This window comes from Manis pentadactyla, chromosome 16 (assembly GCF_030020395.1).
Source record: "Manis pentadactyla isolate mManPen7 chromosome 16, mManPen7.hap1, whole genome shotgun sequence".
Taxonomy (NCBI): Eukaryota; Metazoa; Chordata; class Mammalia; order Pholidota; family Manidae; genus Manis; species Manis pentadactyla.
The window spans coordinates 26,135,780-26,163,051 of record NC_080034.1 but is presented as its reverse complement, the minus strand read 5'-3'; the positions used below and the strand labels follow the sequence as shown (position 1 = coordinate 26,163,051).

The window sequence follows — 27,272 nt, the reverse complement described above, 5'->3', positions numbered from 1 at the left end:
TCCTTGGACACCAGAGAGTCCTTTAAATATATTGATAGTCATACCACTGTCAACACTGAATAAGTAGCATTTATTCCCAGCCCACACAGGAGGTGAAAATGGAAGCAAGGTCACCTCCCCCAAAGACTGAGACCCCCAACCCTCTTCCTTCATTGAGGGCTTGCAGGTGCCTAACCCACAGCCTAGCTCCCCCGGGCTCTGGACAAACCAAAGTGTCCTGGAAGTGCACACACTGCAACTTGGGTCTCCAAGGTGTCCGAGAAAGAAGCAAAGCACTGGCAGCATGAAAGCAAAGGGCTTTCCAAGTAGTGACACGGGATGCCCAAAAGCCACCTGGCCATCTCCCTGGGGCCCATTTACACAATAGTCATCGGTGTGAAAAACAAAATAAAACAAAACATGCCAACGGACAAAAACCAAAAGCCAAAGCCACAGGGAGCTAACTGCTGAGAAGTTTGCTCCCAGTAATTTCCTCGAAAGCTGATTAAGGGGCCTGCAGGTCACAGATCTGGGCCATGTGGTTGGAGGGACTGAGTCATCTAGAAACCAGATGGGGACCTCTAATCCTTTTCAGGAGAAAAAGTCCCAGGGAACAAATGCCTGGGGCATTCTTTCTGCCCCAGGAACAGGGAGGCCACAGAGAGTCTGTTCCTTGAATGTGACCAAGACAGTCCCTGCTTCCCCCTCTCAGAGCCTGGGGCCCCATACTGACCCCAGGGACAGCACTGTTCTATGGCACTGACTAGAGCAGGTGGGCCACTCACGAGTCCAAGACGAAGTACAGGTCGTAAATGCTCCAGCAGGATTCCCCATCTGCTGGGCTCTCCTGGAGCCTGGAGCTGGGGTGGTGACCTTGGTCCTGGGTGAGGTAGGGGTCGGGGGTGCTCCTGGTGGTCAGGAGCGGAGACGGCAGCAGCAGCAGCAGGAAGATGGCGTACATGGGACCCAGCATCCTGGGGCCCATAAACTTCAGGCCACCTCAAGCCAACACCTCCTCTGCTTCCTCCCGTGCTCAGGGTCCTCGGCACTCCCAACCTCAGCTCTACTCACGCTTTAATCAATATATCTTGCACCTGCAAGCAGCCACCTGATACCTGCCCTGTGGGTCCAAGTAGCAAGTGGTTGGCTGTGGGGTGATGGCCCCACTACTTATGCACCTTCACCCCACCTGCTGAGGTATGTCCATTATGATGGACAACAGGTTGCCATGGTGACCTTGTGAACTGCAGCTCTGCTCACTGTTCTCCCTGTGGGCAACCTCAGGCAGGAGTTTGAAGGGGTGGTCAGATGAGGCCTCTATTTGTCCCTTATCCCAAACCCTCCCAGGGTCTTTACAATTTCAAGGAAACCCAGCCCTTTGGTAAACTGAAAGAGGGCAGCTGAGGGGGCCGACATACGGACATCACTGAGTGTGAGCAGGTGGAGATAAGAGTGTTGTAAAGTTTATTTGTGGGGACACTTAAGTCACCCAAGGGATAGAAGGATCTGGAAGAAGGCTGTGAAAGCAGCCCAGTGTCCTTTGTGAATGAGGGGCATTCCACTTATCTGCTGCTGAGTACTGAACCATCCCAGACCTAGGGACATAAAACAGAACAATTTCATATGCTCACAGGTTCTGTGGACTAGAAATTCAGAGATGTCTGAGTGAGCATGGGCTGACTTTCCTCCATGGAAACCCACTTGCTCTTTCATGTAAATTTTGAAATCATATCATAAACTCTCCACTCACCTAAACCTCTCTTAGTATTTTAGCAAAATAAAGTTAAATATGTAGATACATTTGGAGGGATTTGAATCTGCTATCTGGATTCTCCTACCAGTGAACATCAGGCACCCGGCCTACTTCCCTCCTTAGGGGCAAAACCAGCCATGGGTTTCTGATCTGAAATGCCAAGGTGACTCCTAATGGGTGCAGGCAGGGGCGCACAGAGGGGGACACAGCTCTGAGGGCACACCCTGCCCCAAACCCAGCGTGGGCTGCAGTAAAGGCTACTCCCAGGTGCGCGGTGGTGCTGGGGACGGATTCATTCCTGGGTGTCACCGGCAGGTGTCCAGGCTGGGCTCACTGTGGGGAGGCAGCCTGATGTGGGTCGCTTGTCACTGGAGGAAAGGAGGGCCTACTTACCTGGGGATTTCTTGCTACCAAATCTGAATTGACAAATAACTTTCCCCATGTTGTCTACATTTTGAAAGCCTTTTCCGATAACCTTCAATTTCTTGTTAACTGCGAGAGTATCATCAATATGTCTGTGTGAGGAAGCCCTGAGGTATTTTCCTCAGATCACAACTATGGCAGGCCGCCCCCAAAACAGAATCCCCCCGAACTCTTGGGAGGAGGCAGCTGTAGCTGAACCCACATCTGGGCAACCCCCTGACCAGATCCTCCCCAGGGGTCACTGAGGGCCCACTCTCAGGAGCCTGGGCTGAGCCTAGAGCACTCACGGGCCCCTCCCCACTTCCCGTGACCCATGAAGTCCATCCATAAAAGGCACCCAGCCTAGTTCCCTCCATAGGGGCAAACCCAGCCACGGGTTTCTGCTCTGAAATACCAAGGTGCCCCTAATGGGCACAGGCAGGGACCAGGCAACCCTTATGTAATTGAGAGAGGAGCCAAGACATCCTGGTGAGTCAGCCCTGTGTCACGTCTGAGCTGCACATGCACACCTAGAGGCCTGGGGACTTTCTGCCACCTGGAGCCAATTCTCTATTGCCCCCCCACTCTTTCTGGGGGCCTATGGCAGAATGGAAACCAGAGAAGCCAGGCCCGTTCTTGTGGAAAGAGAATGTGGAGTTTCAATAGGGTATGTGGCTTCCCCCAACACCTGGCAGTCAGAGGGTCAGGATCTGATCTCAGTGCCCAATCTGGGACCAGAGAGGATGCCACCTCTACTCTAGACCCAGCTGAATAGCTATCATGCAGCTCCTCTGGAACACCCTGGGCTCTGGTTTTCAACTCATGGGGCTGTGACTGCTGAGCCTGAAACCCTAGAGGGGACGTAGCTGGCATGAGCCTCGTGGGGAAGTTTGGCAACAGCCTCTACTCCCGTGTCTGTGACACGCAGGGAGTGTGGCAGCCCAGGGCAGGGCTGAGAGCCCAGAGCATGGCAGGAGCCGGCACTTCTGGGAATGGTGCACAGCGCCCCTCTGCACCATGCATCGTACCCTGCCTTGTGTCCCTGCTGCCCGTCAGGCCCTGCTCTTGGCCACTTGTCCTCTTGCAGGAACTACAGCTCTCAGGGGTCTGGTTGACTCTGGGAATTGTAGGCAAGTGGGGGCAGGATGAGGTTTCAGGGTTTTGAGCAGCAGAGATGTTGAGGTAAAGGACTGTGCTCTGCCCAGACAGCTGCTCCTTGTACATTCTATCTGCCCTCACCCTGTTCCTCCAACAGCAAAAACCCCAAGAAGAAAGTGAATCCAAGAGTGAGCACAGCCAGCTTGCAGGGAGCTGTACTTCCCCCGCTACACTCCCACTGCCCATCAGCTCTGAGAGTGCAGAGAGACCTGCAGCCCCAGGACGGGAGGCAGATCCTTTCTGGAAGGGAGGGCATTCTTTCTGGGAGAAAAGTTATACATCAGGCTGCCGGGGATCCAAGGACAGGGGATGGAAGGCAGCTCCCTGGGAAGATTAAATCTTTTACTTCTTCCACAGCACCTTACAGCTTACATTGTTGTGCTGCTTCCTCCCGTATCAATGCCATTTTAATCTTCAGTAAATCCGCAGACTTTCGCAGTTCACATTCTTGTGCTGCCACTTCTCATGTCTCTTGCAGGAGCATATTCTTCTCATCTGTAGACATTTTTAATACTGTGAGAAACAGCCAAACCATGGTTTCCGCTGCCCAATGGCCACTCTATTTTTTAAAGAACCTGCTCATTATGCTGTGGGCTCCACTTGCCTCAAGTCCTGGGATAGGGTCCAGTCTCCTAGGAGGCAAGCCACCTCAGACAACATGCCCACTGGGGGACACTTAAATGTCTCCCCATTCATAGGGGTATCCCGCTGAAGTGACCCTCCCATGAGGGTAGCCTTTTCCATTCTTTGGTCTACAATAAATCCTGCTGGCTAAGCCAGTTGTCTTCACTGAGTGTTTCAGTCCCACACAAGTTCACTATGGATTCAGTGAGACCGAGAAATGACAATGGAACATTCTTGACGTAAAAAGGGTTACACCCAGCTTTATTCTCCTGGAGATAGGCTAAGCACTAGAATCACATCTGCATCCAACTGTCTCCAGGTCCATAATCCTCCTCCATCTCTGCCTCCACCCAGGGCACTGGGCAGAACTCTTTAGATCGTGACTCAGTCAATATTAGCTTATTGCCTATGGATGCGCAAGCACTAGCCTAGCAGTAGGCCAATTAGATCATCAAGTAGTTTAGGGTCAGGTGAGGATCTTGGCCATAGGAGCTTCCATTTCCCCACACTGAGATAGCATTCCTGAGAGACACTATGGAGAAGGTAAAGGATGTAGCAGAGGACATGCTCTGTGGAGCAAGATAGCTGCCGTCAGCTCTGAAAGTGGAGGAGGCTACACTGAAGGGGAATGAGGAGGTACAGGTGGTGCTGGAGGCACCAACCCTCCTCTATTGAAAGCCTGCCCAGCTGTAATCAAGTGAATAAAGAGATAGCAACTGCAGGTTCCTCCAGGAGAGGTACAGCCCGCTCTCCAGGGCACAGTGCACTCTGTGCTCCACTAGACACAGGCAGAGGTTGTGCATTTGGGCCTCCAGTCTCAGCAGAAACCCTCAGAATCCATATCAGCCTGGCTCCTGCACCTTTGGAAAATAGAGGTGGATAGTATCCTCCTGTCTGAATCAGAGATGGGAAAGCTGGCTTCCCTGACAACTCATCCTGCCTTGCAACAGCGAGTGCAGAATGTACACCAGACCCCTGGGACCCATTCCCTTCTCAAATGGCTGATGGCCACACTTCACACTGGTACAGCCCAATCCGGTGACTTACCATCTTCCCCACTAGATGGCCAAGCTCTAACAGGTGTTACAGAATTTGGGCATGAAAAATACCATTTATAACCCAGTAAATTATGACCCAAACGGGGAGCTGTTTACGGTGGGGATAAGGGTATGGTGCTGCAAATGAATCCCTCAACCCTCTTTGGGCCCTTAGTAGCCATTCTTGCCCCTCACTTAGGGCAGTCAATAAATGAGGTTACCCATATTGTGGCAGATTTGGAGGAAGCTGAAGTGATGAAGGCACAGAAGGGAGTGCAGTCCCCTACTGAGAGGAAGGGCTTAAAGGGCCCCGTGAAGGTCATAAGGACCCAGATATGGACTGATTTCATAGGGGCAGGAGCAGACAGAAAAATTGGATGGGAAGTTGAATAGAATTTTATTGGAGCTGTGGCAACAATTCAAGCCAGAGCAGTGGTTACAGCAGCTGAGGATCAAGAAATGGAGACAAAGCCACAAGTCTTGGCCTGTGAGCCTGCAAGACTTCCTGCTTGACAGTGAGCCATCCTCACCTGAACCCACACAGGAAGGTGATTGGGCTATACAGTTTTACTGAGTGGAGGGTCAAGGCACCCGCCTTGGGGAACCAGAGGCCACATGTTCAAATATCAATTCATTGGTACCCAGTGAATGTTCAACATATCCCAGCTCTGGTAGACACAGGAGCTGAATGTTCACTGATTTATGGCAACCCTGAGCAGTTTTCAGGGACCCCTGCTGTTATAGTTAGATGTGGAGGTAAGGCTATCTGAGTGAAACAAGCCTGAATCCCGTTGGGAATAGGGCATCTATACCTGAAGGAATATGGTGTGCATATCTCTCCAATCCGTAAATATATTTTGGGGATTGATATCCTCAAGGGCCTATGGTTGCAGACCACTGCACTGCAGGTGGGTTCAGACTGAGTATATATGTGGTAAAGGCAGTTCTGAGTGGACATGCTAAGCACCTGCCTGTAGCTTTTCTTGTGCATCAGCAGGTGACTAATGCCAAGCAATACAAATTCCCTGGAGGGCATAAAGAAATTGGAGAACTCCTCCAGGAACTGGAAAAGTGGGCATTATAAAACCTACTCATAGCCCTTTCAATCCCCTGGTGTGGCTGGTAAAAAATCCAGATGGCTCCTGGCATATGACCGTGGGTTACAGAGAACTGAGTAAGTCATACCCCCTCTGCAGGCTGCTGTCCCCTCTAGTATAGTCCTCATGAATACCCGAAGTCATGAACTAGGGACATATTATGTTGTGGATCTTGCTAATGCTTTCTTCTCCATAAACACAGCACAGGACAGTCAGGAACAGTTTTCCTTCACATGGGAAGGATGGCAGTGGGCTGTCACTGTCCTTCCACGAGAGCACCTCCACAGTCCCACTGTCTGTCATGGACTTGCAGCCCAGGATTTGCAGCATGGGAGAACCTGCCAGTGGTGCAGCTGTACCATTATATTGATGATATCATGATTATTGTTTATTTTCTTACCAGAAGTATTGCATGCAACAAACATTGTGCAGCACCTAGAATGCTGCAACACATACAGGAGAAAGGATGGGCTGTGAACAGCACCAAGTTTTAGGGACCTGGTTTGTCAGTCAAATTCTTAGGGGTTGTCTGGTTGGGTAAGACTTAAGTTATCCAGGAAGCAGTGATTATAGATAAAGTTCAGGATTTTCCTACCCCCACAACTGTCACACTATTGCAAGAGTTTTTGGGTCTTTTAGGCTACTGGAGACTGTTTATCCTGCACTTGGCACAAATGATGAAGCCCTTATACCACGTGGTATGAAAGGGCATCAGGTGGGCCTAGGATGAGACATGTGCATTTTCTTTCACCATTGCAAAATGGGCAGTCAAAGCCTTCTAGGCCTTGAGTGTGACAGACCTGTCAAGACCCTGTGAGATGGATGTCCATGTGACCAAAGACAGTTATGGCTGGGTTCCCTGGAAGTAGCTTGAATGGACTCACCAACTTATCGAATTCTGATTAAATTCCGAAGAAGAACAGACGTCATTTGCTGCTGGCATCCCCATGAGTTGATGAAGCAGATGAATTGGCCCAGGTATGTTGGTTAGAAGGAAAGCCTGACTCTGATGTGACTCAATGGTTACAAAAATGTTTGTTGCATCCGGGGCAAAAGACAATGTGGGCTGTAGCCCTTCAGCAGGGCCTGGACTTTAACCTTTGAAGAAGTCATCAGAGCCCAGCAGGAGTGCACTGGATGCTCTAAAAGGGACTTAACACCAAGGGAAACAAAAGAAAAAATGAACAAATGGGACTACATCAAGCTAAAAAGATTCTGTACAGCAAAGGACACCATCAGCAGAACAAAAAGGCATCCTACAGTATGGGAGAATATATTTGTAAATGACATATCCAACAAGGGGTTAACATCCAAAATATATGAAAAACTCACACACGTCATCAACCAAAAAGCAAATAACCCAATTAAAAAATGGGCAGAGGATCCAAACAGACACTTCTCCAAAGAAGAAATTAATTTGGCCAACAGGCACATGAAAAGATGCTCCACATCGCTAATTTTCAGGGAAATGTAAATTAAAACCACAATGAGATATCACCTCACACCAGTTAGGATGGCCACCATACAAAAGACTAAGAACAAGAAATCCTGACGAGGATGTGGAGAAAGGGGAACCCTCCTACACTGATGGTGGGAATGTAAGCTAGTTCAACCTTTGTGGAAAGCAGTAGGTGGAGGTTCCTCAAAAAACTAAAAAGAGAAATACCTTTTGACCCAGGAATCCCACTCCTAGGAATTTACTCAAAGAAAACAAGTTCTAAGATTCAAAAAGAGATATGCACCCCTATGTTTATCACAGCACTATTTACCATAGCCAAGATGTGGAAGCAACCTAAGTATCCATCAGTAAATAAATGGATAAAGAAGAAGTGGTACATATACACAATGGAATACTATTCATCCATGAGAAAGAAACAAATCCTACCATTTGCAACAACATGGATGGAGCTGGAGGATATTATGCCCAGTAAAGTAAGCTAGGCAGAGAAGGAGAAGTACCAAATGATTTCTCTCGTTTGTGGAGTATAACAATGAAGCAAAACTGAAGAAACAAAACAGCAGCAGACTCACAGCGCCAAGAAAGGACTAGTGGTTACCAAAGGGGAGGGGTGGGGGCGGGTGGATGGGGAGGGAGGGAGAAGGGGATTGAGGGGTATTATGATTGGCATACACGGTGTTGGGGGGATCACGGGTTAGAGAGTGTAGCACAGAGAAGGCAAATAGTGACTCTGTGGCATCTTACTACACTGACAGACAGTAACTGCAATGGAGTATGGGGGGGCTTGATAATATGGGTGAATGTAGTAACCACACTGTTTTTCATGTGAAACCTTCATAACAATGTATATCAATAATACCTTAATAAAAATATAAAATAAAATAAAATAAATAAAAGGGACTTACACCAAGTCCCACAGCAACCTGGGATGGTACCTAAGGGTCTGATACTCCTCAAGTGGCAGGTAACAATCCTACCATTTGCAACAACATGGATGGAGTTAGAGGGTTTTATGCTCAGTGAAATAAGCCAGGCAGAGAAAGACAAGTATCAAATTATTTCACTCATCTTTGGAGTATAAGAACAAAGAAAAACCTGAAGGAACAAAACAGCAGCAGACTCACAGAACCCAAGAATGGACTAACAGTTACCAAAGGGAAAGGGACTGGGGAGGATGGGTGGGAAGGGAGGGAGAAGGGGGAATAAAGGGCATTATGATCAGCACACATAAAGTGGGGTGGTGGGGCTTGGGGGAGGCAGGATAGCACAGAGAGACAAGCAGTGACTCTATAGCATCTTACTACGCTGATGGACAGTGACGGTAATGGGGTATGTGGTGGGGACTTGATAATGGGGGGAATCTAGTAACCACAATGTTCTTCATGTAAGTGTATATTGATACCAAAAAATATAAATAAATAAATAAATAAGAAGGAACAAGCTAATACTCCTAAATCATGTGATGTCACCAATACTGATCCAGAAACATGGCCTCGGGTACACACACTATCAGTAACACTGGGCATGGATACTCTTCCTGTCACTTAAACTGCAGACACAGCCCATCAACTCACTGAACACAAGGGCCCTAAAATACCACCATCAGGACTATTGGTGGCTATACCCAGATGTGTAATGAGTTTATGTGGCTTACCCCAGATTATGGACATTTGAGCCCCGGGTCACCCTTATGTTGGGTGTTGAAAAATTTAAAAATCACTCTAAACAAAACCAGCACAACTGTACCAAGAATCTGGGATGGATATCGCTGAACCTTTGCAGTCATTCTGCCACATTAAGGGATGGCAACTGGTTTGGGGCTGACTGATTGCACTGCCCAGGTATATACTAGGTAGCCCCAAATGGGACCCATGGTTATTTGGCACAGATCTTTGTCCATGGCCTCCACCTAGGTGGTTGGGCTGCTGTACCCTGGGTTTTCCCTGGGCATAGGGGAGAATCAACTCCAGGGTAACCACAGTTGCCAAAGTCCCTCTCTTTTAAGCTAGATGAGCACAATCTATCTTTTCCTAGTATGATCATTTGGCCTCTTTGCTCCACATATTGGCCTGGAGGATTTTATAGCATATATAAAAGCTCTTATGAAATTTATTCAACAAGCCTTAAGTGATAGCCAAGAAAGCCTGTCCTTATTGAACACTGATGTGTCTCTAAGAGATAAGCTGTCCTCCAAAATGGGATGGATTTCTATATTATTATTGCTTCCCAAGGAGACACCTGTGCCATTATCCAAGCAGAATGTTATGTATTTATACCTGATGAGTCTACTATATCATCTTTATTAAGGACATTTACTGAGGACACAGTTGAATGCCCTAAGTGATCCAACACTCAGCCTATGGGATTTAATGGATCAGTAGTTTGGATTATGGGGCTCCTGGTGGAAAAAATTGTAGTTGATTTTGGGAGTAATTGTCCTAATCTGGGTTTTCTTCTTGCACACACCCGTGCTGTTGCTGCAGCATATGTCTTCAATACAGCCAGACAACTGTCAAAGGAGCCCCCTCTGTGCTGGTGAAACCCCTTGTTGACCACTCAGGGCACAATGCAAGGGGCAGGGGAGGGGAGGGAGCATATGAGATTATAAGAGCCAATCACAAGGGATGAAGGGTAGAAGGAAATCATCAAGAAGACATGACCAACAATTGACCTGTGACCCAGGCAACTGGAGGCTCCTCACCCCTGCCCTGTCCTTAAAATGTGGGTTCTGCCTGCCTTCTCTGCCCCTAGAGGCTGCCTGAGGCTATAACCTTGAGATAGTGATGTGGGTTTGATACCATCTGGACTGTATACATGACCGAACCCAGTTACAGATTCTATGTAAACTTTAAGATTTAGTGGGTGGGTATGGAGATCTACTCATTTTGTGGCTGCCCAAGACAAGTCTCATCTGTAAATTCCTTTCCTTATTAACTTTGCTACCTATCATTTTGGAATGGCCTGCGCCTTGTAGGTCTTTCCCTGCCCTCCAAGTATGGAACCATTTTCAGATTATACCTGAGAAGAAGATCCCAAAGAGCTTTTGAACCAGCATACTTGTATGTGGAATCAAAACAAAAAACAAAAAGTAGAACTCATAGATACAGAGAACAGGTTGGTGGTTGCCAGAGACAAGGATGGAGGGGGCGGTGAAATGGGTGAAGGTGGGCAATAGGTATAAATTTCCAGCTATTTATGAATAAGTCCTGGGGGATAATGTACAGCATAGTGACTATAGTTAACAATATTGTATTATATATTTGAAAGTCACAAAGAAAGTAAATCTTAAAAATTCTCATCATCAAAAAAAATTGTAACTGTGTGGTGATAGATGTTAATTAACTTATTAAAGTAATGATTTATATATAGAGAGAAAGAGAGATACTATATAGTAAATTATATTATGTATACAGTAAAAAAAGTGCATGTATATATATCTACACACTTATACATATATATATATATATATATATCATCACTATGTTGTACATCTAAAACTAATACAATGTTATATGTCAACTATATCTCAATAAAAATCTCCCAACAATGAAAAGTTTTGGATCTGACTGCTTCACTGGTAAATGCTACCAAACATTTAAACAAAAGCTAATACCAAGTAAGAATCAGGATCTGACTAAAGACGGCCACGTGAGAGGAGAGACAGAGGCTTCCTCCTAAAACTGGATACAATTAGAAAATTTAATTGGCGCAACTAATCCTAAGAGAGCAAAAGGAAAGAGGACGAGTCAGACTGCACACACCTGGAGAAAAGAGCAGACCTCACTGAACGTACCAGAGCTGTGGCTACACGGGCCCGGAGTCCCTCCCCCACCACAGCTCACTGGGGGGAGGAAGAGAAACGGAGCAGGGAGGGAGTGGAAGGCTTGGGACTGCTGAATACCTAGCTCGGGAGATCTGCACTGGGAGCACAAACCTACATTTCATGGTGCTTTCATGAGACTTGCATGACTACCAGGTTGGAAGGTTAATACAGGCAGAGTTCCTGGGGAGACTGGGATTCTGGCTGCTTGTGGAAAGCAGGGATCCATATCCAGCTGCTCTGGGACAAAAACATACCTGTGTGACTGGCCCACTGGCTCAGGCAGTGGAGATAGGCACAGGAGCCGGGAGGCGGGGAACAGCTCTTTCCTCCCCCTAGGCACCAGTACCGCTCCCCTGTGACCCCAGCATTGCTTCAGGGGCTGAGCAGCTCCAGAATAGAGCTTCTGGACACTAGAGGGCACCATATACAAACATGAAACGCCAAAGGAACCTTGTCCAGAGTAAAATTATTAATACAACTCCCAAGAAAGATTTAAATGATATGGACCTCATTACTCTTCCTGAAAGGGAGTTCAAAATAAAAATCATCAACATTCTAATGGAGGTACAGAAAGACATCCAAGAACTCAGGAATGAATTCAGATCGGAGATCCAATCATTGAAGAGCACGAAGGAGGGTATTAAAAGCAGGTTGGATACGGTAGAGGAGACAATAAATGAAATAGAAACTAGAGAAGAGGAATACAAAGAAGCTGAGGCACAGAGAGAAAAAAGGATCTCTAAAATGAAAGAATATTGAGAGAACTGTGTGACCAATTCAAGCAGAAAATATTCACATCATAGGGATACCGGAAGAAGAAGAGAGAGAGAAAGGGATAGAAAGTGTCTTTGAGGAGGTAGTTGCTGAAAACTTCCCCAATCTGGGGAAGGAGATAGTCTCTTAGGCCATGGAGATCCACAGATCTCACAACACAAGGGACCCAAGGAAGACAACACCAAGACACACAGTAATTAAAATGGGAAAGATCAAGGATAAGGACATACTGTTAAAAGCAGCCAGAGGCAGAAATAAGATCACATACAAAGGAAAGCCCATCAGACTAACAATAGACTTCTCAGCAGAAATCTTACAGGCCAGAAGGGAGTTGGCATGATGCATTTAATGCCATGAAGCAGAAGGGCCTGGAACCAAGATTACTTTATCCAGCAAAATTATCATTTAAATTTGAGGGAGGGATTAAACAATTTCCAGATAAGCAAAAGCTGAGAGAGTTTACCTCCCACAAACCATCTCTACAGTCTATTTTGGAGGGACTGCTATAGATGCAAGTGTTCCTAGAGTTGGATAGCTGTAACCAGAGGTAGTAACACCAAGGTAGGGAGGGTGGAGCAGCTGATAGCGAGGCAAATGCAGAATTAAATTGATTATCCCCGAAGTCAATCAAGGGATAGACAAAAAGTACAGAATTTGATACCTAATATATAAAGAATGAAGGAGGAAGAAAAAGGAGGAGAAATAGAAAAGAACCTTTAGATTGTGTTTGTAACAGCATACTAAGTGAGTTAAGTTAGACTCTTAGATAGTAAGGAAAGCAACCTGGAACCCTTGGTAACCACGAATCTAAAGCCTGAAGTGGCAATAAGTACATACCTATCGATAATCACCCTAAATGTAAATAGACTGAATGCACCAATCAAAAGACATAGAGTCACTGAATGGATAAAAAAAAACAAGACCCATCTATATGCTGCTTACAAGAGACTCACCTCAAACCCAAAGACATGCACAGACTAAAAGTCAAGGTATGGAAAAAGATATTTCATGCAAACAATAGGGAGAAAAAAGCAGGTGTTGCAGTACTAGTATCAGACAAAATAGACTTCAAAACAAAGAAAGTAACAAGAGATAAAGAAGGACATTACATATTGATAAAGGGCTCAGTCCAACAAGAGGATATAACCATATAAATATATATGCACCAAACACAGGAGCACGAGCATATGTGAAACAAATACTAACAGAACTAAAGGAGGAAATAGAATGCAATGCATTCATTTTAGGAGACTTCAACACACCATTAACTCCAAAGGACAGATCCACCAGACAGAAAATAAGTAAGGACACAGAGGCACTGAACAACACACTAGAACAGATGGACCTAATAGATATCTATAGAACTTTACACCCAAAAGCAACAGGATACACATTCTTCTCAAGTACACATGGAACATTCTCCAGAATAGACCACATACTAGGCCACAAAAAGAGCCTCAGTAAATTCAAAAAGATTGAAATTCCACCAACCAACTTTTCAGACCACAAAGGTATAAAACTAGAAATAAATTGTACAAAGAAAACAAAAAGGCTCACAAGCACATGGAGGCTTAACAACATGCTTCTAAATAGTCAATGGATCAATGACCAAATTAAAACGGAGGTCCAGCAATATATGGAAATAAATGACAACAACAACAACACAAAGCCCCAAGTTCTGTGGGACGCAGCGAAAGCAGTCTTAAGAGGAAAGTACATAGCAATCCAGGCATATTTAAAGAAGGAAGAACAAACTCAAATTAAAAGTCTAACGTCACAATTATCAAAATTGGAAAAAGAAGAACAAATGAGGCCTAAAGTCAGCAGAAGGAGGGACATAATAAAGATCAGAGAAGAAATAAACAAAATTGAGAAGAATAAAACAATAGAAAAAAATCAATGAAACCAAGAGCTGGTTCTCTGAGAAAATAAACAAAATAGATAAGCCTCTAGCCAGACATATTAAGAGAAAAAGAGAATCAACACACATCAACAGAATCAGAAACGAGAAAGGAAACATCACAACAGACCCAACAGAAATACAAAGAATTATTAGAGACTACTATGAAAACCTATATGCTAAGAAGCTGGAAAACATAGAAGAAATGGACAACTTCCTAGAAAAATACAACCTTCCAAGACTGACCAAGGAAGAAACACAAAATCTAAACAAACCAATTACCAGCAAAGAAATTGAAGCAGTAATCAAAAAACTACCCAAGAAAAAAAAACCCGGGCCAGATGGATTTACCTCAGAATTTTATCAGACATACAGAGAAGATATAATACTCATTGTCCTTAAAGTTTTCCAAAAAATAGAAGAGGAGGGAATACTCCCAAACTCATTCTATGAAGCCAACATCACCCTAATACCAAAACCAGACAAAGACCCCACCAAAAAAGAAAATTACAGACCAATATCCCTGATGAATGTAGATGCAAAAATACTCAATAAAATATTAGCAAACCAAATTCAAAAATATATCAAAAGGATCATACACCATGACCAAGAGGGATTCATCCCAGGGATGCAAGGATGGTACAACATTTGAAAATCCATCAACATCATCCACCACATAAACAAAAAGAAAGACAAAAACCACATGATCATCTCCATAGATGCTGAAAAAGTATTTGACAAAATTCAACATCCCTTCATGATAAAAACTCTCAGCAAAATGGGTATAGAGGGCAAGTACCTCTACATAATAAAGGCCATATATGATAAACCCACAGCCAACATCATACTGAACAGTCAGAAGCTGAAAGCTTTTCCTCTGAGATCGGAACAAGACAGGGATGCCCACTATCCCCACTGCTATTTAACATAGTACTGGAGGTCCTAGCCACGGCAATCAGACAAAACAAAGAAATACAAGGAATCCAGATTCGTAAAGAAGAAGTTAAACTGTCACTATTTGCAGATGACATGATATTGTACATAAAAAACCCTAAAGACTCCACTCCAAAACTACTAGAACTGATATCAGAATACAGCAAAGTTGCAGGATACAAAATTAATACACAGAAATCTGTGGCTTTCCTATACACTAACAATGAACCAACAGAAAGAGAAATCAGGAAAACAATTCCATTCAAATTGCATCAAAAAGAATAAAATACCTAGGAATAAACCTAACCAAAGAAGTGAAAGACCTATACCCTGAAAACTATAAGACACTCTTTAGAGAAATTAAAGAGGACACTAACAAATGGAAACTCTTGGCTAGGAAGAATTAATATAGTCAAAATGGCCATCCTGCCCAAAGCAACATACAGATTTGATACAATCCTTATCAAATTACCAGCAACATTCTTCAATGAACTGGAACAAATAGTTCAAAAATTCATAAGGAAACATCAAAGACCCCAAATAGCCAAAGCAATCCTGAGAAAGAAGAATAAATTGTGGGGGATCTCACTCCCCAACTTCAAGCTCTACTACAAAGCCATAGTAATCAAGACAATTTGGTACTGGCACAAGAACAGAGCCACAGACCAGTGGAACAGATTAGAGACTCCAGACATTAACCCAAACATATATGGTCAACTAATATTCGATAAAGGAGCCATGGACATACAATGGGGAAATGACAGTCTCTTCAACAGATGGGGCTGGCAAAACTGGACAGCTACATGTAAGAGAATGAAACTGGATCATTGTCTAACCCCATACACAAAAGTACACTCGAAATGGATCAAAGACCTGAATGTAAGTCATGAAACCATAAAACTCTTAGAAAAAAACATAGGCAAAAATCTCTTGGACATAAACATTAGCGAATTCTTCATGAACATATCTCCCCAGGCAAGGAAAACAAAAGCAAAAAATGAACAAGTGGGACTATATCAAGATGAAAAGCTTCTGTACAGCAAAGTACACCATCAATAGAACAAAAAGGTACCCTACAGTATGGGAGAATATATTCATAAATGACAGATCCGATAAAGGCTTGACATCCAAAATATGTAAGGAGCTCACGCACCTCAACAAACAAAAAGCAAATAATCCAATTAAAAAATAGGCAGAGGAGCTGAACAGACAGTTCTCCAAAGAAGAAATTCAGATGGCCAACAGACACATGAAAAGATGCTCCACATCGCTAGTTATCAGAGAAATGAAAATTAAAACCACAATGAGATATCACCTCACACCAGTAAGGATGGCCACCATCCAAAAGACAAACAACAAATGTTGGCGAGATTGTGGAGAAAGGGGAACCGTCCTACACTGCTGGTGGGAATGTATATTAGTTCAACCATTGTGGAAAGCAGCATGGAGGTTCCTCAAAAAATTAAAGACAGAAATACCATTTGACCCGGGAATTCCACTCCTAGGAATTTGCCCAAAGAAAACAACTTCTCAGATTCAAAAAGACATGTGCACCCCTATGTTTACTGCAGCACTATTTACAAGAGCCGAGATATGGAAGCAACCTAAGTGACCATCAGTAGATGAATGGATAAAGAAGAGGTGGTACATATACAGAATGTAATACCATTCAGCCATATGAAAGAAACAAATCCTATCATTTGCAACAACATGGATGCAGCTAAGAGGGTATTATGCTCAGTGAAATAAGCCAGGCAGAGACAGACAAGTGCCAAATGTTTTCCCTCATTTGTGAAGTATAACAACAAAGAAAAACTGAAGGAACAAAGCAGCCGCAGACTCACAGAACCCCCCGCCTGGCGGCCACGTCCCAGTAAACCCACCGGACCGCACCTCAGGGGGCCCCGCGCACCACTGGCCCGCTCCTCAGGGGGACCCCGCGCCCGCGCCCCGTCCTATCTTGAACCAGCGCCTGGAGCAGGTGCAGCTGGAGCATCCGGAGTGTCCACAACCGGCGCCGCCGGCCTGTGCTCAACTTTGGAGTCGGCCGCCCGCCGCGCAGCCCCGCGTCCTGACCGGGGCTCTCGGGAGCCGCGTGGGCTCCATGGTGCAGCCGCCGCGCCGCCATCGCTCGGGGCCGGGCAGGGACCCCCGCGGGCCACACTGAGGGGCCGCCGCCGCCTGCCCCCGCCCTGGGGCCCTCACGCGCTCGCGGAGCACCCCGTTAACGGACGGCGGGCCTCGAGGGGCATGGCGGCGGCAGCCAAGCTGTCAGCATGGAAATGTCCGTCAGACCGCCTTCAGCGGCCCCGCAGCCAGAGCGCCCGAGCCGCGCCGCGACTCCCTAGGAGTCCGGCTGGAGCTGAGGAGACGCCGCTTCCGACGTCCTCCCCACCCACCTGGCGCAGAGGAGAAAGGGCGGCCCCACAGCGCCCGCCGCGGCCGCTGATTGGCAGAAGGGAGGGGGCTCGTAGGCCTCGCCCCCACCCCTCGCCGGTTTTCTAACTCGCCTACCTGCTGGCTTGGAACTTCTCACAGACGTGCGAGCCGGGGGCGGCTTCCCGCACCGCCTCGCCCCTTAGGGACGTGCAGCAGGCCCTGCAGGTACTGCTGCCCTTGAAACTTTGGTAACCACAAATCCAAAGCCTGCAATGGCGGTAAGTCCGTATCTATCGATAATCACCCTAAATGTAAATGGACTGAATGCACCAACCAAAAGACACACAGTTACAGAGTGGATAAAAAAGCAAGACCCATCTATATGCTGCCTACAAGAGACTTACTTCAAACCCAAAGACATACACAGACCAAAAGTGAAGGGATGGAAAAAGATATTTCATGCAAACAATAGGGAGAAAAAATTAGGTGTTGCAGTACCTGTATCAGACAAAATAGACTTCAAAACAAAGCAAGTAACAAGAGACAAAGAAGGGCATGACATAATGATAAAGGGGTCAGTCCAACAAGAGGATATAACCATTATAAATATCTATGCACCCAACACAGGAGCACCTACATATATGAAACAAATACTAACAAAATTAAAGGGGGAAATAGAATGCAATGCATTCATTTTAGGAGACTTCAACACACCACTCAAACGACAGATCAACCAGACAGAAAATAAGTAAGGACACAGAGGCACTGAACAACACCCTAGAACAGATGGACCTAACACACATCTACAGAACTCTACACCCCAAACTGCAGGATACACATTCTTCTCAAGTGCACATGGAACATTTTCAAGAATACATCATATAGTAGGCAACAAAAAGAGCCTCAGTAAATTCAAGAAAATCGAAATTGTACCAACCACCTTCTCAAAGCACAAAGGTATGAAACAAATAAATTATGCAAAGAAAACGAAAAAGCCCACAAACACATGGAGGCTTAACAACATGCTCCTAAACAACCAATGGATCAGTGAATACCTATGGTGGGTTATAATGGCAGAGTCAGGATCATGAGGAATAAAATTCTCAAGGTTGGAAGAACTAGATGAAGTTTTTGAACACAGGGATATGGAACGACAGGCTGGGAATGATGTTTGATGGAGCTGTGAGGAGGAGAGAGTCCTAGGAGAGGTGAGTTGGAGAGACCACATTCACAGCGGCTGAAACGACTCAGCAGAACCACCAGACCAGGTGGCTTATCCCTCCCTGTGCCCGTGTTGAAAATGTGGACGTCCCCCTGAGATGCATCAGTAGGCCGTGTTCCTCCAGGAAGCAGTACCAGAAACTGGAAATGGTTTCCCCTGGCCACCTGTCTCTGTCCTGGATCCAGCTACAGAGTAAATAGTTGTGGAATTGAACTTTCTGTATTGTGTGTTTGCTCACCCTCAATATCATCCTATGAGCATAAAGTTCAGATTTCTGATCCTGGCATTCAAGTCTGTCCATAGTCTAGCTCAGTACAGCCATCTTTTCTATTTTTTCCATAATCTACATATTTTATGCAATCTGGTTTTCTCTTTATCACTGTGAATTCTCAACTCTGTGTCATATTTTGCACCTTATCCTCCTTTTTCCATTCCACTTGTCCAGGTCTCATCTACCACCTAAGAAGCTCACTTTCGCTGCTTCTCATGCCCTGATCAGGGTGAGCCCACTTCTTGTTGGAATCCTACAGCCCCAAAGACCCTTTGCCCTTCCTCAGCCCAGATGTCAATGTAGACTTCTTGACTTACTGACTTTTTGACACGTGGACTCTTTCTCTTCTCAACATTGTTATCTAAGGAATAGAATTTAGTAGTAGTAAACTCTCTCCTCCTCAGAGCTCCATCAAACATCATTCCCAGCCTGTCGTTCCATATCCCTGTGTTCAAAAACTTCATCTAGTTCTTCCAACCTTGAGAATTTTATTCCTCATGATCCTGACTCTGCCATTATAACCCACCATAGGTATCACTTCACAAATTCTGATTTGCATATGACCCCCAAATTTCAGTGCACTTTCTTAGTTTTCAAATTGCACATAGTCAGCCACATCTTGACTTGTCATTACACGAGCTGGTCCACCTCGGTACCGTCCCGGTCATACAGTCTGGGAGAAGTTCTAGAGGCCCTAAAGGAGCCAAGTATAAGTCATTTATGATGTTTTATTACTTAGAGGAGATCAGTTAAAAAGGTAGAAAAGGAGGAATAGTAAATATTGGAGAAGATGAGACCAATGGAATCTTCACCTAAACAATGACATGAATGGGAAGGGACAGCACGGTTATTTAGATAAATTTCATAAAGAAATTGAACACAAAAATAATATCATTTTAGTAAAGGGATGAACTATATGCCCTCAAGCCCTTAGGCAGGACGATTCCTGCTTCATCCTTTCCTGCCCCTAGCATTGTCCTCTTACCCAGCCTGGGACCACACACCCAACCCCAGGGCCCCTCTCTCAAGAATGCCCTTCACTTGTCCCTTTGCACGCCCCCTTCATGCAGGGTGGTCTGCTTTCCTCCATCCTCTTCCTCCTTCTGCTGTCTCCAGCATGACCAGTGCTCCTTGTCTGACCCCTTAGTAGCTCTCTGTCACTTCTCTAGAAACTTCAGTACAGGGAAAAAGCAGTTTGAAGCAGATTAACTCACAGATGCCCAGAGACTGAGGTACCCAGATGGCCTACTTCAAGGAAGAGAAAGGAGAGGAGGACACCTTGTTAGCCAGGCTTTTGCAGACAAGGGTAAAGGCACACTGCGTGAGTGCTGAAAGAACTTTCAGGAATGCTGAGTTCACCTAGTAACTTAATGGAGTGTTATGGACTGAGTATTTTTCATCTCCACCATTCTGTCTAAATGGAATGTGCTTTCTTTCTATCATGAACAACTTGACTTCATTGACATTTCTTACCCCATTTCCTTCCTCCAATACATTTCTCCATCTTTGGGGGATTTTATTTTGTGACTTGAGGGATTTCAGGGTCTTAATGTCTAAGGATTTCTTTTTATTCAGAGATATCTGGGAGGTTTGGTTCTGGGCTATAAAACCAAAGCAATCCGTCTCAGTAATCTTCTGAGTAATCACTCTGTATATTATGTACTTCTCTCTGTAATAAATATAATGTAAATTGCTACTTTGAACCATCTGGGAAAGATGGAGAAAGGTCTGTGGGCTTTGAAAATGAAACATGACCCCTACAATTCCCCTGGTGTGGGGATGATACCCCAAGTAAGCTGTCTTTTCATCAGTTTTACATCATCTAAACAATATTGTCCAAGAACATTGCCCCTAAATTTCTCCACAAGAAACACACTTACCTTGAAATATGTACAACACAGCTGTGATTTTTGAGCTTCTTGGGTTCCTGTTGTGATGTCAAAGATCTATTTTTATATTAAGGAGATTTCTCTCTGATTATGAATGTAGTCCATTATAGAAGAAGATAATAAAAATTATCTGTAATTTCAGTTCCCCAAAATAATTATGTTAATATGCTCTTTCTCCTTTTCTACTCATAGAAATGTATTTTTAATTGGAATCATGTTCATTTTTGTATTCTGCTTTTTAAAAATTTAACATTATATCAAGGATATATATATATATATATATATGACATTTAAGTATATTTACATAAGACCAGCAAAGTATTTTTCAAATAGTAAGCTCAACTATTAGCTGATGTAATTTGTTGATTCAGAAGATTCAAAGATATCTCCTTTTATTATAGAGCCAAATGGCTTTTTGAAAGGCCAAGGATTTTGTTTAAATAAGTGACTGGCCCAACCAACTAAACAATAAAATGCGAAATTCTGTTGACATTTTTATCTCTCTGCACTTCCCAGGTTGTGACGCTGTGACTCTGCAGGGAACAATGGGTGAGGCTCACAGCAGGGCAGGACTCACTGAGTGTTTTGCAAGGGATTTCAAGATTGCCTATGATTTTCCTTTAAATTTCCCTATTTGCAGATAGTATACTCAGTTTATCTACACATATTTAAGTTCGGTTTTGGTTTTGGTTTTGGTTTACATTGGGTGCAGAGTGGACAGTCCTGGGGAGCAGAGAAAAGCAATTATGGAATTATGGGATTAAAATAACCATTTGACACTTACGAAAGGTTTCTTGTTTAATAAAACTCATCAAGCTGAAGGGGGAATGAACTACATTTTGCATTGGCGACATTCAACACAGGGCAAAGGAAACTGGCGCCCAACAGACCCGGGTTCAAGTGCTGGCTCTGCCGCTTACCTTTTCTGAGCCTTGGTTTCCTTAGATGTGAAAATGTAAATAACACCTTCCTCAAAGCAGGGGTGGAAAGTTTAAATGAAAAAAATTATGTGTGAAACCTCAGATCTTGGCAGATTATATAGATGTGCTCAGTGTTAGTTTCCAATCCTCTCCTACAACCAAGCTGCATTGTGTGAGAGCTCAGAATGAAGAGATTCTGGAGGGGAAAAAATTATGTATAAGTAGCATAAATAATCGCAACATGTCAGTATGTTAATGGTACTTAGTTCTACTCTGCATTGCATTTATTATTATGCATTTGGGGAGTTATTTTCTTCCCATAACCCTGATATCTGTTTCAATCATGATAATTACATTTTGCATTTTGCAGTAATTGCAACCTTCAAAAGCCATTTACAGACAGTATTTTGATTTGCCCAAGAACACAGTAGACAAGTAGTATCCAATCTGTTTTATAGATATGAAAGCCATCGCTGAGACTGCTCTTCTGGTGAGTATTTTTAACACTAAGATTAGGGCCCAGGTTCCCTAACAGCTGACCCTGAATTTCTTCCACAGCTAAAGAGTGCTGTAATCATTAAAATAAAAAGTTTAAAATTTATGCTCTGAAAAAGTAGGTCTGTAGAGTCAGGGAAATATCGGATGTCTATAATTGAATCAGAATGATAGATGATACAATACAAATGCACATATTTTTACCAAAGGCAAACACTTGCAATGTGCAAGGAAGGATCAAGGTCAGAAATCACTCTCAGGATTTGTCAACTCTGGTGTTTTCTGCACGTACCGTCCACCAGGGGACACTGTTACCCGCTCTCAGCTCAGACCCAGCTCCAGCTCTGGCAGTTTGCTTCCAAGCTAAAAAGCAGGTAACTTGAAATTTGCAAACTCAGGTCTGATGGCTTTTTCCCATGCCTCAATTACTTTACTTTGTGGATAAGGTGCCTCAAATTCAAAACATATGTTTAAAATATTTTATCTATATGTGTCAAACGTTAGAACTCAACCCACCCCACTCCCTTTTCAATTCCTTACAATTCATTTAAGTCTTAAATTTCAAAATAAAGGGGGAAAGGAACTCATGAGAACATTTGATCTCATAAACAACCCTATAGGAAAATTCACTTTTCTATTTTACACCCAAGGAAACTGAATTTCAGAAAAGTAATTTGTTCAAGGTCAGGCACACAGTCAGCAGAGAAGTCAGACATGAACCCAAAAGTTTGTTTGAATCACAAACCCAAGTTTTTACCACTAAAGTTTATAACAATTCAATTTCCTAGAGAAAACTATTATTAAATTCAAATGACATCTTCTTAGACTTGTTAGACAAACAAAAACAGATATTAATAATTTTTATTAGCATATTTAAAAAATGCCAATTACAAAAAGCCTTCACAGCCTTTTTGAAGGTTTTTCTCTTTAATGATATTTTCCTCCTAGATTCAGTCTACAAGCGAGCTTTGAATGTATTTTATTCCTGCCGTAGTTCGTCTTATTACTTGAGTAATTGGGTACCTGTAAAACTTCAACCCAAGTCTTAGCTCCCAACGCTCATAATGCTCAAATCAAATAGAATATGTATAGTGACATTTATCTAAATTCTGGATTGTCCACACTGAAATCAGAACGGTTCCATTTTGTGTATGGGTATACACATTTGTATATATACACATAAAATTGTATTTGTACTCAATTTCCATGCCAATGTTTTGTATGTTTTGTGGTACTTTAGGTGTCCTGTGTCTTGATGTTTGCAGTTCTTTGTATCACTAAAGAAAATATGCTGTCACTACTAATAATCATAGCACATAGTATCTCTCCTATTAGTTCTGTGTACTGAGGTCTCAAAGTAAAATCTAAGAAGACTCCATGAATAAATGAACACATATATATATATGTGTGTCGATACGTATATCCATATGTATCTATCTATATCTATATGTATATATATATATCATTTTGTACAAAAGAACAGTGTGCAAAATTGGGTATCATGAGGTCACTATAGTTCCTATCTTTCTATTTGAACTGTCACTCTAGTTCAAAAACTGTTCTCTATCTTTTATCACCATCTCTCAATCTAACTCCTAACTCCTGCCTTTTATGAGGTTAAACATCTACAATGCAGCTAAGCATATGCTTATCTTCCTCATCCCTTCATATCTATTGCTTCTGACTCAGGTAAGTGATACCTTCTCCATGAAGACTGCTCTAATCTCCCCAGACTGTCCTCATGTCTGTTGGTGCAAGCATCATGTCCTATCTATTACAACAGCCTCACCTTCCATCGGGTCCCTCCCCACTACTGTTTCTATCCTGCCCCATTTCTTGAGGACAAAAACCTTATCTTATTTATCCTCATGTCTTCTAATACAGTACTTCTTAAACTTGAATGTGCATAAGAACCATCTGGGGGTCTTGTGGAGAAGCAGATTGTGATTCAATAGGTCTGGGTTGACACCTAAGATTCTGCATGTCTGACAAGCTCTCAAAGAATAGTAATAATACTGGTTTGTGGACCACCTTTGAATAACAAGGCTCTAGTAAGCCTTACATATGTTGCAAAAATAGTGGGTATTAACTCACATGTACTAGAAAATTAAAAGTTAAAAAGCAAAAGCAAAAGCAAACACAAGGACATAGAACTACACAACCACCAGTATAGTAACACCAGGTGATATTCGCGAAGATGTCTGAGTGCCTGAAATCTTATAAGATATTGGTGGGAATGGAAAATAATACTCCTACTTGGAAAAAAGATGTGATATCTTTCTTTTCTTTTTACAAAATTAACATACACTTACCCTGTGGTCCAGTAATTCCTCTCCAAGACATTAACCAAAAAGAAATGAAAATACATGTTCATAAAATGACCTTTATAAGAATTTTCAAAACAGCTTTATTCATAACAGCCCCAAACTGAAAACACCCCTAAGTGTCCATTAACTGGTAGATAAGTAAATTGTGTTATATTTGTATTGTGTAAAGATGGCTGCTATTTCCATACACTGGATTCTAGTTCAGGTTCTCTCATGAGGCTGCTGTCATGTAGAAAAGAACTACAGTCATTGGAAAGCTTGACTGGGCTACAGAACCTGCTTCCAAGATGGTACACTCATATGGCTAGTGGCAAGAAGTCTCGGTTCCTTGGTACGTGGTCCTCTCCATAACGCTGCTTGCATTTCCTTGTGACGTGGACAGCGACTTCTATCATGTGCGTGATCAGAGAGAGAGCTACTTGCTGTGGCCTAGCTTGGCTCCAAGCTATTTCAAGGCTTGCTTTGAGGCTTTCTTGGTCAATGTTTGGTCAAGGGCTCCTAATAAAAAGGTATGAAATACTGACACTCACAACATGGGCAAATCTCAAATGTGTTATGCTGAGTGAAATAATGAGACAAAGAGAATACTTACTCTATGATTTTATTCCTTTTTAATGAAGCTACAGAGGGCAAAACAAATCTATTATTTTTAAAATCAGAACAGCTGTTGCATGGGGACAGGGGTGGGCAGGAAGGGTTATAAGGGAACTTTCTGGGGGAATGGAAAGTTGCATATTTTGATAGGACTTTGGGGTACAAATATTTTTGCATTTGTCAAAACTCAGAGGATATTATGCTTAAGATATATACATTTCAATCTTTGTACATTTTATTTAAAAGGAAAAAGAACTCTATACAAATTCTGAACTGGATTAATATCATTAATATTCTGCTGAAATGTTGAGGTGAAGTGTACTGATGTCTGCAATTGACATTGAGAAGCATCGAAAAACAAGGTGTACTGATGGACAGGCAGTTGGCTAGGTATGTGCGTAAGACAAAGAAATATGTTTATTTTAGAACCTATATGGTGAACATACGGGTATTCTTTAACTTTTCTGAATGCTTGAAAATTTTCATAATGTTAAAAAAAAATTAACAACTGCAGTGAGAAGACACTTCTACCTAAACCTGTAACCCTGGCCCAGCTCAGAGCTGATGTCTAATGAAATGTCTTGACGGTTAAAATTCAACATATGTTGACACAGTTTACATAGAAATGTCTGCAATCCTATGTAAAAATCTAACTCTTTAGTATGTTTTGTTAGATTTAAGCCATCATTTTTCTGTTGAGTTAACCTGAAATAATAACTTTTTTTGTGAATTGATTTCAAGTGGAAACCAATGACGAGTCAGTCATTGTATTCATTAGTGCTGGACCCTCTGATGGGATGTCCACACGACTCCTTACTGAGTGGAACACCGGTTCCCACAGCTGGCTTCCTGTAGCATCACCTGGAAATTTAAAGCAGTGGTGATGCCGGCCACCCACCCGCCCAGGACAATTAAGTCAACATGGGAGTGCGGTAGGAGGGAGACCTGGGTGTGGGTAAAATTGCAGTATTTCCAGAATCTGCTCTCCTGGCTTTAGTGCATCTCCATATCTGCAGGTGTTTCCAAGGGGTGGAGAGAAGTAGCCCCTCTCTGTATCAATGGGTAATCACATGGCAGGGCGAGCTAGGGCTTATCTGGAACTGAGAGGCTGGGGGGCATATTTGCTGGCTTCTGCCACAGCAGGAGGGAAAGGGACACAGGACAACTGCTTGTAAGCAACAAACGGATTTTAAACTTCATTTCTCCCTTTGACTGATTGCGGTTTCAAAGGTGTTTTGCCCTGGGATTTCCCCTTTCCAGAATTACACTGGGCCTCCCTACTTTTTAAATCCTCTCTTGGTGATTTTAATATTTGTCACATAACTAGACGTTAAATTTCTCAAGTTGAAAATTTTTAAAGGGACTGCAAAGAAAACACAATTTTTCTTAAAAGAATGCTGTTTAGGCTAAAGGTTCTTCAGGCTTGTATATATCTTTTTCTTCCGGCTCTGAGAGTATGTATCAAAGTGTGATAGGTCAGTGTGTGCACATTGAAATAGAACAAACTTCAGTTTCAGATTCCTAGAAATAATAAAATGTCATTGGCAGCAATTATTTTAGTCCTACTGAAACTGATTTTTATGAGAATTCGCTGCTCATTTCCTGAATTCTGATGTGTCTATGCCTGGTCAGAACAGCTGAATTACCTTATGGGTGGGCTAAACATGTGTTTAGGGCAGGCACCAAAATATTTGGAAAAGGATGTTATATTTGATATTTCAAAAGTAGTATAGAAGGGGTTATTATGGTTTAAAACATTAGAACTGTATTGCATTCCTTGCACTTATTCTATCTACGGGAGGCCGGGGGTGGAGGGTGGGGGGAGCCATGGCCTTTACAAGGATTACCTCCATGAAAGGCTCTCCCAGCCTGGTTGGGGGAGTGGGAGGTGCTCTGCACCGCAGGTGTCACCATTGCTTCCTGTGCCTCGCCCAGCCAGGTGTCCGCACCACTCCGTTAGAAAGTCAAAGTACCCAAAGGAAGTGGAGGGAGCTTGTGCCTGGCCCAGAGGGTATTACGCTGTGAACTCCACTGAGAACAACATGCTAATTGTTCTTTGTTTGCTAAGCAGGGCCTAGTGCCAGTGCAGAGCTGGCCCGGAGAAGCTTCCAGGGCCTGGTGACCAGGTGTGGGGCACCAGCATCGGCTGCCCACCTCTCTGCTGCCTGCTGGGGGTAGTGGTGGAGGGAGTGTGCACAGCAGGTGCACAATAGATAGATTAGAAACTTCTCCGAAC

The 27,272-nt window shown here is 43.6% G+C and overlaps 1 protein-coding gene across 4 annotated transcripts in view; it reads right to left on the bottom strand.

The window, feature by feature from the left end:
* Positions 1-16,975, bottom strand: part of LOC118933299 (anthrax toxin receptor-like) — a 41,509-nt gene extending 24,534 nt beyond the window's left edge. For 3 of the 4 annotated variants that reach the window (XM_057493783.1, XM_057493781.1, XM_057493782.1), the window contains exon 1: positions 765-1,472. In XM_057493783.1, coding sequence (XP_057349766.1) covers positions 765-964 — 200 coding nt within the window. In that variant the 5' untranslated portion in view covers positions 965-1,472. Of the gene's footprint in view, positions 1-764; positions 1,473-16,900 lie in introns of those variants that run through there. The other variant, XM_057493784.1, reaches the window with a different exon arrangement.
* Between the last annotated feature and the right edge of the window lie 10,297 nt (positions 16,976-27,272).